This window comes from Bufo bufo, chromosome 8 (genome assembly GCF_905171765.1).
Source record: "Bufo bufo chromosome 8, aBufBuf1.1, whole genome shotgun sequence".
In the NCBI taxonomy this organism is placed as follows: Eukaryota; Metazoa; Chordata; class Amphibia; order Anura; family Bufonidae; genus Bufo; species Bufo bufo.
The window spans coordinates 110,282,131-110,297,827 of NC_053396.1; the positions used below are offsets into that span (position 1 = coordinate 110,282,131).

The following is a 15,697-nucleotide window of genomic DNA, read 5'->3' on the forward strand; positions in this document are numbered from 1 at the left end:
CAATTACAGAGGTCAAACGTTTCCTGTAGTTCTTGACCAGGTTTGCACACACTGCAACAGGGATTTTGGCCCACTCCTCCACACAGATCTTCTCTAGATCTGTCAGGTTTCGGGGCTGTCGCTGAGCAACACAGAGTTTCAGCTCCCTCCAAAGATGATCTATTAGATTTAGGTCTGGAGACTGGCTAGGCCACTCCAGAACCTTGATATGCTTCTTACGGAGCCACTCCTGGTTTATCCTGGCTGTGTGCTTTGGGTCGTTGTCATGTGGGAAGACCCAGCCACGACCCATATTCAATGCTCTGACTGAGGGAAGGAGGTTGTTGCTCAAAATCTCACAATAAATGGCCCCATTCATCCTCTCCTTAATACAGTGCAGTCATCCTGTCCCCTTTGCAGAAATGCACCCCCCAAAGCATGATGTTACCACCCCCCCCCCCATACTTCTCAGTAGGGATGGTGTTCTTGGGATGCAACTCATCCTTCTTTTTACCTCCAAACACGACGAGTACATAACTTTCTACCATGCCTCCTCTGGATCATCCAGATGGTCATTGGCAAACTTCAGACGGGCCTGGACATGTGATGACTTGAGCAAGGGAACCTTCAGTGCAATGCATGATTTGAAACCATGAAGGCGTAGTGTTCTACCAACAGTGACCTTTGAAACTGTGGTCCCAGCTCTCTATCATTGACCAGCTTCTCCCTTGTAGTTCTGAGCTGATTCCTCACCTTTCTTATCAGTGATACCCCACGAGGTGAGATCTTGCATGGAGCCCCAGTCCAAGTGAGACTGACAGTCATCATTAGCCTCTTCCATTTTCTAACAATTGCTCCAACAGTTGATCTATTTTCACCAAGCTGCTTAGCAATTGCCCCGTAGCCCTTTCCAGCCTTGTGGAGGTCCACAATTTTGTCTCTGGTGTCTTTTGACAGCTCTTTGGTCTTGCCCATGGTAGAAGTTGGCGTCTGACTGACTGTATGATGGACAGGTGTCTTTAAAGAGCTCAGACTGGTGCTACTAAGTTAGATTAATGAGTTGAGTAGAGGTGGACTTTTTAAAGGCACAGTAACAGGTCTATGAGAGCCAGAATTCTTGCTGTTTCTCAGGTGTTCACATACTTATGAACAATGTGATTTCCTGATTTTATTTATTTTTAAAAAAAATATATATTAATTCTGAGTGGGAATGCACCTACAATGTGAATTTCAGACCCCTCCATGATTTCTAAGTGGGAGAACTTGCAAAATCGCAGGGTGTTCAAATACTTCTGTTCCTCACTGTATCATGTTTGCCTTTGGTGACAGTCAGGAAAGGTTCTTACGGGGTATTCTGGATAGAAGCTATCTCCTATCCACAGAATTCAAGATTTGTTAGATTGGAGGGGATCTGACCGCTGAGACCCTCACAGATCAGTGTGCATGGTCCACCAGCAACTCCATTTTTTCCATGGCTACAGGCCCCCATTCTTGTGTTCTATCTGGATCCCAGCGGTTGGACCACCTATCTAATAGTAACCCCCGATCCTGTGGGCCTTCACTGGCTGATTCAGGTTGTAGCCACAAGAATCTTAACGTTTTATAATGAATATCTCCTATTGATCATCTCTATTACCATTCGTTACTTGTGACACCACATTTCCTTAGACTCTAGGCTCGTGTTTCCTGAATAGGTTGATGTGTTTTTTAAGCTTTCTTTGGCTTTCATTTACACGTCATATTTTTATTTCTTTTTTCATTTTCACGCATTTTAATATTTTTTTTCCCATTTACAGCTTCTGAATGTTCCCTCGACGACGACAACATTTTAATTCCAATCATAGTTGGCGCCGCACTTGCAGGCTTAATTGTCATTATAGTGATTGCTTACTTAATTGGTAGAAGAAAAACCTATGCCGGATACCAGACCCTATAATTGTCACCCCGCTGCCCTCTGATTTGAACTTTTTGAAGTGGGTGCAAGTTAATCTGCAACATGCGTCTTTCCCACTATTGACTGTTTCAGGCTACGGCCATTGCGTGTCCTCAGCGGTCGTGGAGCTACAAGTTCTGTAATGCAGCTTTGCCATCATGGCATGCTAGGACTTGTAGATACATGACGGATGCAGGCTGTCAGTGTCCTGCAACAAAGAATATTTCGTTGAATGCTGCTAAAATAGAAGGGAACACGTCACAGCCCCCGACCATGTTGTTCAGTCTTGCAGTTGCTTTTGTTTCATTCCAAATTAGATGTTTATTAGGGAAAGGACACATGTAACGGCAGCAGCGATGCGGGTTAAAACTGCGTTGGCATGCAGTTTTACTGCAGATTGGCACCATTGTCAATGGTTGCTGGTAGACCTCATATCAGTGCGGTTTATAGCTGCCACATGTGACCTTACCCGAATCGAGTCCTTGCTGTTACTTAGGATTTGACATCAGTAATAAACCACTCAGCCGAGGTTCACTCCTGTATTACATCCAAATACAGCAGGACCTCCCACTGTTCTGCTGCCTCTTCAAACATAGCTGCCCAGGTATAGCCCTGTGCTCCTATCAAATATGAAGAAAACTGGTCCATTTAGCATAGTATAAACATGAATCCAGGAAACATTAGCCATCATGGGCCCTCGTGTCCATGTCCAGGCTCATATGGGTCTCCTTTTAACAACACGGTCTAATGGACATTGGCTTTGGCACCAAATCACGGCTTTCTCTGAGCAAATTAGGAAATGAAAGCGGGGAAAAGGACAGTTTTTGTTACTTCGCAGTGATAAAGGAGACCCTTTGGACTACATTTATCAAGACTGTCTAAAGGAAATTTTCTTTGCTCATAGCAACCAGTTGTAGCTCTTTTATTTCCTAATCTGCTGTGGTAAAATGAAAGCTGCTCTGAGATTGCATGCCGTAGGCCACAATTTGATTAGACCGTTTTGATGTGCTGTTTGAGTGGCCTGTTGTACTTTTTTTTGGCAATTTACACTTGTAGGGATGTGAAAAAAAGATACAAGACGGATCCGTCTGTCCACATGACAAGCGGAGAGACAGATCCGTCCTTGCAATGCATTTGTAGGACGGATCCAGATCCGTCCCACAAATGCTTTCAGTCAGCGGCGGATCCGGCGGGCAGTTCCGACGACTGAACTGCCCGCCGGAACACACTGCCGCAAGTGTGAAAGTAGCCTTAGTTTAACGTTTTGGTGTTCAGTGGAATATTATACATTACCTTTACATTGGTCAGTCATCTGTAATGCGTTGTACTTAAAAAAAAAAAAAAAAAAAAAAAATCCCAAATGTGTTTAGAGAACTTTTTTTTTTTTTTTTTTTTTTTAAAGATTTTTGCTCTGGTTAAACTGATTATATGAATGATTAATAACCATTATAACCAAATTACAATAAAACCGAGTGACCAAAATCAATGTGGAACGTAAATCATTTCTATTTTATTCTCTCGATCTCTATCTGAGGACAGTTGGAAAGTTGAATAGGTCCCGTCTCCTATATCCTCCTGTCACTGTTGGTAGCCACATACAGCAATTTGCCTATCTTAAAGGGATGTTCCAGGTTAACACGAATTGACACTTGTAAAGAAAGCAGACTATACTAGAGATGACCTTCTGTATCACGCCCGTGCCATGTTTACCATTATCAAAAGAATTAACATTAAATATATATATTTTTTTTACTTAACAGTACCCTGTGGTACATTCAGCATGTTTTGTAAGGGGTTCTGCTGTGCATTTAGTAAACCTATAACCCTCACAAGTGAAGCTTTATACAATAAAGACAACTAGATGTAATGAATGAATTATGCTAATTAGATCATACGCAAGAAAACCCGGCTTGTATGTATGAATTGATAGTATAGTGGTCCACGGTATGATGGCAAATACCATTTAAAGGGGTTTTGCCAAGGTTGCAAGTTATCTGGTGGATAGGGGATCACTAACTGATCACTGGGGGTCTGACCACAGGGACCTCCACTGATGCATAGAACGGGGGTCCTGTTCTCCCGATCTGTTTTGATGGAGCTACAGCTCAAGCATGCTCTATTAATTCTCTATGGGACTGCTGGAAATAGGCTGAGCACTGTACTTGGCTATTTCCATCAGTCCCATGGACAATGAATGGACTGGCAGGGCACCTGCACAACCTGCTGCTCCATCAGATCAGGGTAATAGGACCCCTGTTATTGGGGTCGGTGGGTCCCCAGCAATCAGTTAGTGATAAGGGTGCAATCACACGACCGTATGCATTTTGCGGTCTGAAAAAATGCAGATCTGCAAAGAATACAGATGGCGTTCAAAACGGACAAGAATAGGACATGTTCTATCTTTTTGGCAGGGCTTTGTAACAGATGTACAGAATTTTTGTGGCCCCATTGAAATGAATGGGTCAACACCCGAAAATGCAGAGCAAAAATACGGTCATGTGAATGGGGCCCAACTTGAACAACCCCTTTAAAAAAAAAAAAAAAAAACTCGAGAAACATGATCACTTCACGTGTGCCACATTCTGTGCAATAAAACAGTTGGACATCAGGTACACATAATACAATGTTTCTTTTTCAATATGGGGAAGCATTGGTAACAATACCATAGGAAACTATAGAGCACTATAATCCTATCAAGTTTAGTTATTTAGCGCCCGTGTCCTGTTAATGATCCACTTTCCCAGAGCAGAAGGCTTGGTTCACATCTGTGTTGGAGGCTCTGTTAGTGGCCTCTGTTGCAGATTCAGTTATCCCATTCCCAACATTGGACGTTGATGTACACTCAATGTCAGGCCTTTAAAGATGGTGCCTGCTCAGGAGATAAGTGGGCGGCACAGCTGCTGAGTGCCTGCTGTTTTACACAGGACACTTGGCGAGAGAGTCCCATGATTGGTTATGATGCTGATCACAAGTTTCTAACCACTCAGATGTCGTGGTTCAACCGACTGGCTCCTGCTAAGATCAAGGAAGCAGTTTGGTTACTATGGCAGCCTCGGACCTTCTGAAGACTCGAGGCCTGTCGTAACAAAGCTCTAATCAAGCCCGGCCTGTGGTAGGGGCTGATGGGAATGGACTGATTCTCTCCAGATTGCAATGTTAGTCTATGGGAGAAGTGATGAGATGATTGCATGTTAAAGTCCCCTAAGGGGGACTGAAAAATTAGGGGGAAAATTTTTAAATATAAGAAAAAATGTAATGTAAAATCACTCCCTTTCCCCATTTAAAAAAGAACATTTGCATCCCAAAACACACGTACTATTAAAATATATTTTAAACATTTATATAGCGCAGCCCTTTACAGACATTAGTATCACACTGTCCCCAATGGGGCTCACAATCTAAGCTCCCTATCAGTATGTCTTTGGAGTGTGGGATGAAACTGGAGCACTCGGAGGAAATGTGGGGAGAACATGCAAACTCAATGCAGATGTTGTCCTTGATTGGATTAGAAGGCACTGGTACTAACCCCTGAGCCTCCATGCTACCCTGTATTTATCCTGTACAGTAAACGCTGTAATGGGAAAAGAGAATCAAAATTGATTTACTGTTTATTGGTTGCTTAATTTCCCCAAAAATGGAATAAGACATAATCAAAAAGTCATATACACCTCAATGGTATCAATAAAAACTATAGATCACCCTGCAAAAAATGAGCTCACACACAGCTCCATAAACATTAATCTAAAAAAAGTTCTGTGGGTCAGAATATGGAAATGCAAAGTAATTCATATTTTTTTCAAAGTATATATATATATTTTTTTTTAAAGTGTTAAAACACTGTAGTCGTACTGCCCCGCAGAATGAAGTGAACATATTAGTTTTAGGCCTCTTGCACAAGAACGTTGTGTGTCCGTGGCCATATTGCACTTCACTTGAATGGGTCTGCAATCCCGGAGATGTGGATCAGAACCCCCACGGAAGAACTACGGAGTGCTTCCGTGGCGTTTCTGTCCGTGCCTCGGCACCGCAAAAAATAGAACTTGTTCTATTTTTATTTTTTTGTGTTGCGTACAGATCACGGACCCATTCAAGTTGACTGGGTCTCGATCCGTCCCGGCCGCCGCACAGAAGTTTCCCGTGCATTGGGGACCACAAATTGCGGTCCCGAATGCATGGAACGGATGCACAATGTTCGTGTGCAAGAGGACTTACTATGTAGTGAATGCCATAAAAGCATAGCTGTGGTGGAATTGCATTTTTTTTATTTTTTTTTATTTTACCCCATATGGAATGGTTTTCTAAATTCCCACTACATTGTATGCAATATTAAATGGTGATATTAGAAAATACAACTTGTGAACCCATGCAGTGTAAATTCTTATGATAATTGGAAATATGCACTGCACATCTTTGGATGTTTTCGCGTTACAGTAGCCTTTGTTACATTCAGCATGTTTAAAGGGAGTTCTGCTGTGCGTTTAATAAACCTATAACCCTCACCGGTGAAGCTTTATGCAATAAAAAGACAACTTGATGTAATTAATGAATTATGCTAATATAGGCTAATTAGAACAGATACAAAGAGAGCCCCGCTTATATATACATTGATCATGTAGTGGCCCACGGTATGATGGAAAATACCATTTAAAGGGAATGTGCCAAAGTTGCAAGTTATCTGGTGGATAGAGGATCAGCTTCCTGAAACCCTATGGGACATAATGTGAAGCATGACCCTAGGGCTGCAGCTATCGAGTATTTTTGTAATCGAGTATTCTATCGATTAGTACAACGATTAATCGAGTACTCTAATAACAAAAAACTAATTAAAAGAGCGTTTTGCGCCATTTGCTTCCCCCTCCAGTGCCATCAGCTTCCCCCCAGGGCCAAAAGTTCGCCCTCCTAGCCATGTCCCCAGCACCAGTACTTACCTTTCCCGTAGGGGCGCAGCTCCTCCATCTTCTCCCCGCGCTGTCCTGATGTCAGTGTCGGGTCATAGTGCGTGCTTACATGCACTATAACCTGACTATGTGTCAGTAAGTGCAGCGTGGTGTGGGTCGGCGGGTGACCACGGAGCGGTGAGTAACAGCAAGCGCTTTACTCCCGCTCTGTGGACACATGACTCAAATGAATCCTCGATGCAAAAAATTTGCATCGAGGATTTTTGTGTCGAATTAATTGATTCAATCGAGTAATTGTTTTAGCCCTACATGACCTCCCCCCCCACTTCCTATCAGTCCCAGTTTAGCTATTTGTTTGTTTTATTGATCAGGTTATTGCAACAGTTTGCTGTAATACGCCCAAATTATTTTATTTTATTTTTTTTGTTCTCCTAACTTAATCTTTGATCCCTTCAGTTTATGATGTGTCAGCCATTTTAGTTTTTTTTTATTTTCTTTTTGTTTTTTCTTGTTTTCTTTTGATTTTTCTCCACATATAGCTGAAGATTGCATTTCAGATCAGAACTTCACTGTTCCAATAGTCGTGGGAGCAGCACTGGGAGCCCTTATAGTCCTAGTGATGGTGGCTTATTTCATTGGCCGCAAGAATCGGCGTTCGGCTGGATATCAAAACTTTTAAGGATTCTAAGTTTTGGGGTTGTGCTGGAAGTATTTGGCACTACGAAATAGAACTGACGGCGGTTTCCTCTATAGAATTACCCTTGATTTCTCCAGTAAGCACAATGCACGTCCTCTACTCTTCTACTGAATGTATTTCATCATGTCCAGCACCACTAGAATGAGACTGTATGTACTAATCTGCTATTTTGCATTATTATATAGAAACAATACTCCAATAAAATCTAGTTCCACGTTACAATGTGTGTAGTTCATATATGCTGCTGACTGTTCAAATCTCTGACATGTGCATTTACTTACAAGTGCAGCGATGGGTGCATTTTATATTGAACCTACACTTTAGGGGCCATTCGAGAGGAACTGTCGGTTATCTTGACATGGTCTCTTTAAATACTTGTATTCTCCATGAAATAACAGTTTTAGAAATGCATTGTGCATTTCTTTTGTTAATCTTGCAGGAAATACCTGATTTTTTTGCTCTAGAAGATGCACCTAGGTTTTAAAGGAGGAAAACAAGGAAAAAACAATTTTCATCAAACCTCAGTTCAGATCTTAGATCAGTCCTAAAGTACAGGTGAAACTTAAAATTTGAATATTGTGCAAAAGTTCATTTATTTCAGTAATGCAACTTAAAAGGAGTTGCAATAATGAAACTTAAAATCAGAATATTGTGAAAAGGTTTAAATATTCTAGGCTCAAAGTGTCACACTCCAGTCAGCTCCTTAATCCATATCCCCTGAGCAAAGGGTACCTGAGATTGTGACTTTGGGGTTTTCATAAGCTGTAAGCCATAATTATCTAAATTATACCAAATAAAGGCTTAAAATTCTCTCGCTTTGCATGTAATGAGTCTATCGCATATATTAGTTTCACCTTTTAAGTTGCATTACTGAAATAAATTAACTTTGCACGATATTCAAATCTTCACCTGTAAATGAAAGAACTTAACTTTCCTGCTTTGGACAGCACCGCCACTCGGGAGACCAGCGCGCTCTTTCTGCAGTGCTGTGCTGTGAACTGACGTCGCGCAGTGTCGAGTCACAAATCGCAGTCAGGACACAGCAGAACTTGAAGCCGGCAGGAGACCAGGGAGCAGTGAGTAAAGCCAGTACCAGGAGCGCTATTTTCGCCACTCCTCGGTTATGTGTACAAACGAGCGCTTCCAAAATGGAAGCAGTCATTAGCATTCGCTTCATAAGACGCACTGCCATTTCCCCCCCACTTTTGGAGGAAAAAAGTATGTCTTATGGAGTGAAAAATACGGTATATGAATAAATTGACAACTTTGTGTTACCCTTCCTCTTGTCAAAGGCAGGGGATCTCTACAGTCTGACACTCAGCAATGATTGGACAGGGTCGGTGCCAACCCATTAGTTCCAGGAGAAGGCACAGCACAGTGGTCTAAGAGAACATGCTCCAGAATTGTTATATTATGGGGAATGCAAATATTTGCTAATACAGACTTATTGAGGACAGACATGGTCTTTAAAGGGGGTATTTCATTTTTAAACAAGTTATCCCCTTGGATTGGTGGACGTCTGAATGCAAGCGACCGGCTATTTCCAGCAGCCTGATAGACACAAATTGAGCGGTAATATGCATGTATGAGCTGCTGCTCCATTCATTTTGGGGGAGAAGGGGGGGTCCATGTGGTCAGACCCCTACCGATTTAGTAGTTATTCCCCATTCTGTGGATAGAGGATAACTTAAATACCCATTTAACCTCTAGATGACAGTAGGCATATTTACGTTCCAGTTGCCATTGCCCTATCGAGCAGGAACGTGGCCATATTAAAGGATTGCCAAATATTTGTGCGGTTGACCCCTTTACAGATGGGTGGTACAGTATCTGGTATACAGTAAAGAGATCAAGTTTTTTTTGCCATCATAGGTAAATTTTTCTTGGAATCTGAAGGCAAGCTGTCATTCTTTCTTTTAAACCCCTTATAAGTTAGGCAAGCTTGCGTTCCTAGACAATTCCTCCTACAGTTTCTTAATTTTCATATTTTTGCTAACCGATGACAGTTGGGAGATTTATCGGCATAAGGGCTAGAATCTGGTACAACTTGACATCCATGTTCTGGGAAAGACAACTGTAAGCAAGAACTTTATGATGACTGTAGTCCTAGATGCAATATCCCTTACATACTAGTAAGTGGACATGGCTGTTTATAGCAGCCTACCAATCCCAGCCATCAGATCAAGCTTTCCTCTTGTCTGGCCCTGTCAAAAGGGTAGTGAAGGGCTGGCAGAGGATGGAGGGAGAACAAGGGTGTACTGTGCTTTGGGCCCACCCTCGATGCACTTAACTGCTCATTTGCATATGGCTAAAAAGTCATTTAGTTTTCTCTCCAGAATGAAGCAACTTATTTGTATCGCTAAGTGAAAGGTATCATTACATTCAGCTGAGCTAGCTCTACAAAGCACTCGGTCTGGTGTGACAGTGAATTTCCTGGTGACACTTCCTTTTAATGTCACTTTTAGATGACCTGGCCTTTACACGTGACCAGACTTGTTATGGAAGCTTCTTGACCATAGGTCTTTATACATTAGGGCTTCCTAACACTTGGAATACTAATTGTTATTATATAACTGATGGATGTAGGCCCATGGTAAAATCAAAGGGCTTTCCCGGCCCTGGAAAATTCCTCATTGTTCTTTAAAAAAGGTTTTACTTTTATTTTTATTTTACTGATGACCTATCCTCTGGATAGGTCACCAGTATCTGATCGGTGGGGGTCTGACACCTGGGACCCCTGTTGATCAGCTTTTTTGATCATCGGTGCTCCTGTGAATTACCAAGTAGAGCACCGTACATTGTATAGTGGTTGTGCTTGGTGTCGAAATATGGTAAGTAAGACCTGATGGGACAGCGTCACAAATCTTAACCTCCAGCTGTGCTGAAATCACAATTCTCCTTTCACTTGGAGATGCTGGGAGTTGTAGTTTCACAGCAGCTGGAGTGCTGAAGAGAATTGATCCCTGGTATACACTGACAAAGTACTGTGTAGCTCCACTTTGTGTCCCAGGTTGCAGTTCATAGTATCAGGCTCAGGTTAGAGACCGCACACGCGATACAGTATGCTGCTGCTATCCTGCATAGTAAACCGTGCAAATACTATACTACATACACAGCTTAGAAAACCACAATGTCTGTTCTACAATAATTACTTTATATAGTCCCACAAAAGATGGGGCAAAGGGCTAATAACTACATGTATTACTATGCCACACATCTGCCATATAACCGTAAAATAGTTACATCTATTAACGTATAATGTACAACAATACATGACAGGGTGAGTTCACATCATGTTTCTGCCATCCGTTTGAGATATATGTTGGGGAAATAAAGGGATACAAAAGTGTAGCTTTTTTTATCCTGCAGAGTCTGGTTAAAGTGTTTTTAATTGATCATTTTTTACAATGGACTGCATGGCATCAGTCTGAGGCATCCCTTAACGTATACGTTAAACGGATGGCAAAAATGTGATGTGAACCCAGCCTTACTAACGCCTCGTTTACATGTCCATGTCAGTGATGACGTCCTCCGTGAAAAGACAGTGTTTCATGTGAAGATGTTTGTGTAGGGTCCATTGTTGGCCCTCGTGTCATCTGTACTCCACCTAGCTTGAAAGGGGGATTTCCAGAACATCTACCAATGTTTAGTGAAAAACACTGACAGAATGCGGTTGCCATCTGTGTTCTGTCTGTGGTTTTTATAGAACCATAGACTTCAATGGGCATGTTTGGTCCTAATATTAGTTAGATCCTGCTTTTGGCTTAAAAGGGTTCTCCTGAGATGATAGAAAATGTGAGGAAAGCGAAGAATTGTGATAAAATAACAAAAGAAGCTATAAGCTTTGCCTTGGGTGCAGTGATGACTTGCTGTATACCAGTGTGACTGCTGCAGCCAGTCCCTGGCCTCAGTGGTTTTGTGCCGCTGAGGCCTTTGACTGCAGTAGTGATGTGGTTATACAGGCAGGCAATTGGGCCAACCAAATAAACAAAGTCCAAATAAAAGGGTATCAATTTCATTTAATTTCAATTCCTCACTTTGGGGACATTTCTAATTATCCCTTTTGTAGATTTTTTCTTTAATTAGTGCAAAGCATGCAGAAAACACTGCAAAGGTCCCTCCACACAGTGTGCCTGCCACAGATCCCCTAAGATGCCTGTCTTTGTGGCTAACCTTTGCCTTGAATGTATCTTTTAATGTCCTAATGTGCCAACTCCAGGTCCATCTTTAAAGGGGTTCTGCACTTTGTTTTAACTGATGATCTATCCTCTGGATAGATCATCAGCTTCTGATCGGTGGGGGTCTGACACCCGGGACCCCCGCCGATCAGCTGTTTGAGAAGGCAGCGGTGCACCGCGGCCTTCTCACTGTTTACCGCCGGCCCACTGACGTCACGACTAGTATCAACTAGCGTGGCGGGGTTAAGCTCCATTCAAGTGAACAGAGCTTAGCCCCGCCCACGCTAGTTGATACTAGTCATGACGTCAGTGGGCCGGCGGTAAACAGCGAGAAGGCCGCGGCGCACTGGAGTGCCGCTGCCTTCTCAAACAGCTGATCGGCGGGGGTCCCGGGTGTCGGACCCCCGCCGATCAGAAGCTGATCTATCTAGAGGATAGATCATCAGTTAAAACAAAGTGCAGAACCCCTTTAAGTTTAAACCTTGCGGGAAAGCTGCCCCAGCCAAATTGGGCGGTGTTATCTATGTGACCTAACATCATAATGTGTGAAAAGTCGATCAGGGTTTACCTCCTGAATTTATTATTTGAAGGTGGCCCTCGAGTAAGCAGTAACCACACTGAAGGACCTGTCATCACTAACTGCTGGTCTTTTGTCAACTATTTGGGCAACCCTGCTTCTCAGTCTCAGCAGCATCGTGCACGTCAATGTCTACTAAGTCACGAATTGTGCTAAATCTAGCAGTTTTATATAAAACGCGTGCTTCTGTCTGCGGATAAATGTTCCCCAATGTTTATCGGTAAGGTGTCGCATCCAAGTAATGTTCTCAATGAAATGTTAACGGTCAGTAGGTTGGGTGAGTTGCAAATATCCACCGGCTTTATAAGTGATGCTTTAACTAAGGGAGCCGACCACTATTAACTGCCAAGGAAATTGTCAAGATTCATTTTCCTATGCAAGGTGGTGCTTTTACAGTTGATTGGTTGGATAATATAACAATTCTAAGCATTTTACCTATTATCTTAAAAATACTGGGGCACATTTATTAAGACCAGCATTTTAGATGCCGATCTTAATAAAGGCCCATAGCAGGCAGTGTAGCCACCGAAGTTATGAAGAGGTGCGGGCCTCTCCATAACTTTGGCGCATCCAGCACCACTTCTAAATGTAAGACAGATTCCTAACCGTCTTACATTTAGACCTTTTTCTGTGCCTAAAAGAGGCGTAGAAAATGGTGAATGAGACGGACATGCCAGCTCATCCCCTTCCCTGTCCACGCCACGCTCACAATTTTAGACCTGGCGTGAGTGGGGGAAAAGTCTGAAATAAGCTTAATTTAGGCGCATTTCAGATTAGTAACCTTTGTCGTCAGGGCCAAAGGGGTTTTCTGAGATTTATTTTTTTATTTTTGACCTATCCTCTGGATAGGTCATCAATATCTTATTGGTGGGGGTCCGACACCCGGGACCATCACTGATCAGCTGTTTGTGAAGGCGCCGGCACTCTCAGTAGCGCAGCGTCCTTCTCCCAGTTCACCAAGCACAGTGCCGTACATTGTATAGCGACTGTGCTTGGTATCACGCTCAGGCCTATTCACTTCAATGGGGCTGAGCTGCACCTAGGCCATGTGACTGATGAACGTGACGTCACATGGCCTAGAGAAGGCTGCGGCGCTACTGCGATTCCTGATGCCTTTTCAACTAGCTGTTTGGCGGGGGTCCTGGGTGTCGGACCCCCAATGGTAAGATACTGATGACTAATCCAGAGGATAAAAATCTCGGAAAACCTCCCTAAAAAGGGTGGCCTTATGAATTTGCCCTTTAAAAAAAAGCTTTTGCACCACACTTATTTATGGTATAACTGTATAATGTTTCATTAATGTATCATAATTGGATTTTGTGGTTTATAGACTATAACGAGCCAAATTAGTTTCTGCGAAATAAAGCCAGGGGCAGTTGACGGGTAGGTACAAAATGCACCCCCTCCCCCCACAAATCTGGCAATTGGTGGGGGTTCCAGCAGTTGGATCCCCATGCATCATACAGATCTCAATCTTATACTAAAATGTAAATGCTGGGAAAACCTTTCATAACTTTGTTTTCTCTGCCATTTTCGAGCTCACTGTTCCTCTGTCTTTTTTTTTTTTTTTTTTGCTGAAAATGGTTCCCAGCAAGAACAAGGAAAAAAAAAATGATTTCCTGCTTCTTTGCTATTTTTGAAGAAAAAAAAAATACAGATGGGAATGTGGACTTGAGACGTGTCCTTACATTACACGGACAGACCTGTAAACTGCTTCTCATGTTCTCCTCTCTTTTCTTCCAACAGCTGAAGATTGCTTGGCTGACTCTGATCTGAGCTTTCTTATTCCGGTCGTGGTGGGGGCTGTGCTTGTCTTTCTCATAATTCTTGTCTTTATCTCCTACTTGATCGGACGACGAAAAAGTCGCACAGGCTATCAATCTGTATGATAACACAAAAACCCTTCCTTTCTTTACTTTAAACTAAATAATTTATATTTGTACAATGCTAACCTCTCTATGCATAGGCGATAGTGTTTTAAACCCCTGCTGTAAAGGTTGGTTAAAAAAAAAAGGAAATATAAATATGGTCTTTGGAATTGGCTTGTGTATGATTTCAGCTCTTGGGTGAATCATTCAGAGAAAGGGATAAGATCCTAAACCACCATCTTTCGAGTATATGGCTTCATTTGTGTGGCTGTATGAGCGCTGAGAGCCATATGTTTTATGCAGGATCCCATCCGAGGAAAACGAGGAGCTTTCTTCTGACGGGACCCAGTTTTGGCACACTGGCTGTATATACAGTCATATGATTGAAGCCTGATGCTATTAGGACGTGAATGCCAAAGCCTTTTTGGAATTAGCAGGGAAGTATGAATTTATATGGAAAGTGCTGATTTATGTCACTTAAAGAAGAAGCAACAGATCATAGAGATGAAATTATATAATTAGCATGTCAATGTGAAAATCAGTGTGTTGTGTTTTATTAGTTTTTAAAAGGCATCTGTCATCAGATTTGTACCTATGACACTGGCTGCCTGTTACATGTGCACTTGGCAGCTGAAGGCAGCTGTGTTGGTCCCATGTTCATATGTGCCCGCATTGCTGAGAAAAATGATGTTTTAGTGTATGCAAATGAGCCTCTAGGAGCAACAGGGGCGTTGTCGTTACACCTAAAGGCTCAGCTCTCTCTGCAACTGCTGTGCACTCTGACATTGATTGACAGGGCTAGGCATTGAAAACATCATTAGGCTTGGCCCCAGACTTCTCCTAAAGTCAAAGTCCAAAGGGTGCAGCAGTTGTAGAGAGAGAGCGGATCCTCTCGGTGTAATGGTAACGCCCCCATTGCTCCTAGAGGCTCATTTGCATATATTAAAACATCATTTTTCTCAGCAATGTGGGCACATATGAACATGGGACCAACACAGATGTCTTCAGCTGCCAAGTGCCCATGTAACAGGTCAGCCAGTGTCATAGGTACAAATCTGCTGACAGATGCCCTTTAATTATAATGATTTATGTTTCCGTGCTTACAGTTGTTTTTCAATGAAGACTCAGATGAGATGCCCTAGAGAAGAGCTTCACAATTCCAGTCCTCATGATCCTCCAACAGGTCATAATTTAGGGATATGCCTTAAAGAAAATACATGTGGCAAATCCTGATGCACTGGTTATAATGAGATGACCTGTTGTCAAGGACTTCCGGAAAAATGACCTCTAGGTGGGTCCTTGAGGACTGGGGTGGAGAAACGCTGTGCTAGAGCAAGATTTCCTGACCACAGCATGCCATTTTAATATTGGTTATAAATTTAAGCTTTCCTTCTAAAGCAGACCATAGACTTGACATTTTACCCAGTGATGAAGTCAAGAACCACAGGCCAGTAACGTCCGAAAAATAAAATGTCCTATGCACAAAGGAATAGATCAATGGTCTATAATGGTAAAAACAAAAAAAAACAAACACCTGGCATTGTCTTTTTCTACTATTTGATATTTG

The 15,697-nt window shown here is 42.4% G+C and overlaps 1 protein-coding gene across 3 annotated transcripts in view; it reads left to right on the plus strand.

Annotated features, from left to right (window-relative positions):
- The window catches only part of LAMP2 (lysosomal associated membrane protein 2), a 53,075-nt gene extending 38,813 nt beyond the window's left edge, over window positions 1-14,262 (plus strand). Inside the window, exon 9 of one of the 3 annotated variants that reach the window (XM_040406256.1) lies at window positions 14,009-14,262. In XM_040406256.1, the coding sequence (XP_040262190.1) occupies window positions 14,009-14,151 (143 nt within the window). In that variant the 3' untranslated portion in view covers window positions 14,152-14,262. Of the gene's footprint in view, window positions 1-1,775; window positions 2,718-7,349; window positions 7,730-14,008 lie in introns of those variants that run through there. The other 2 variants (XM_040406258.1, XM_040406257.1) reach the window with 2 other exon arrangements.
- Window positions 14,263-15,697: the final 1,435 nt, after the last annotated feature.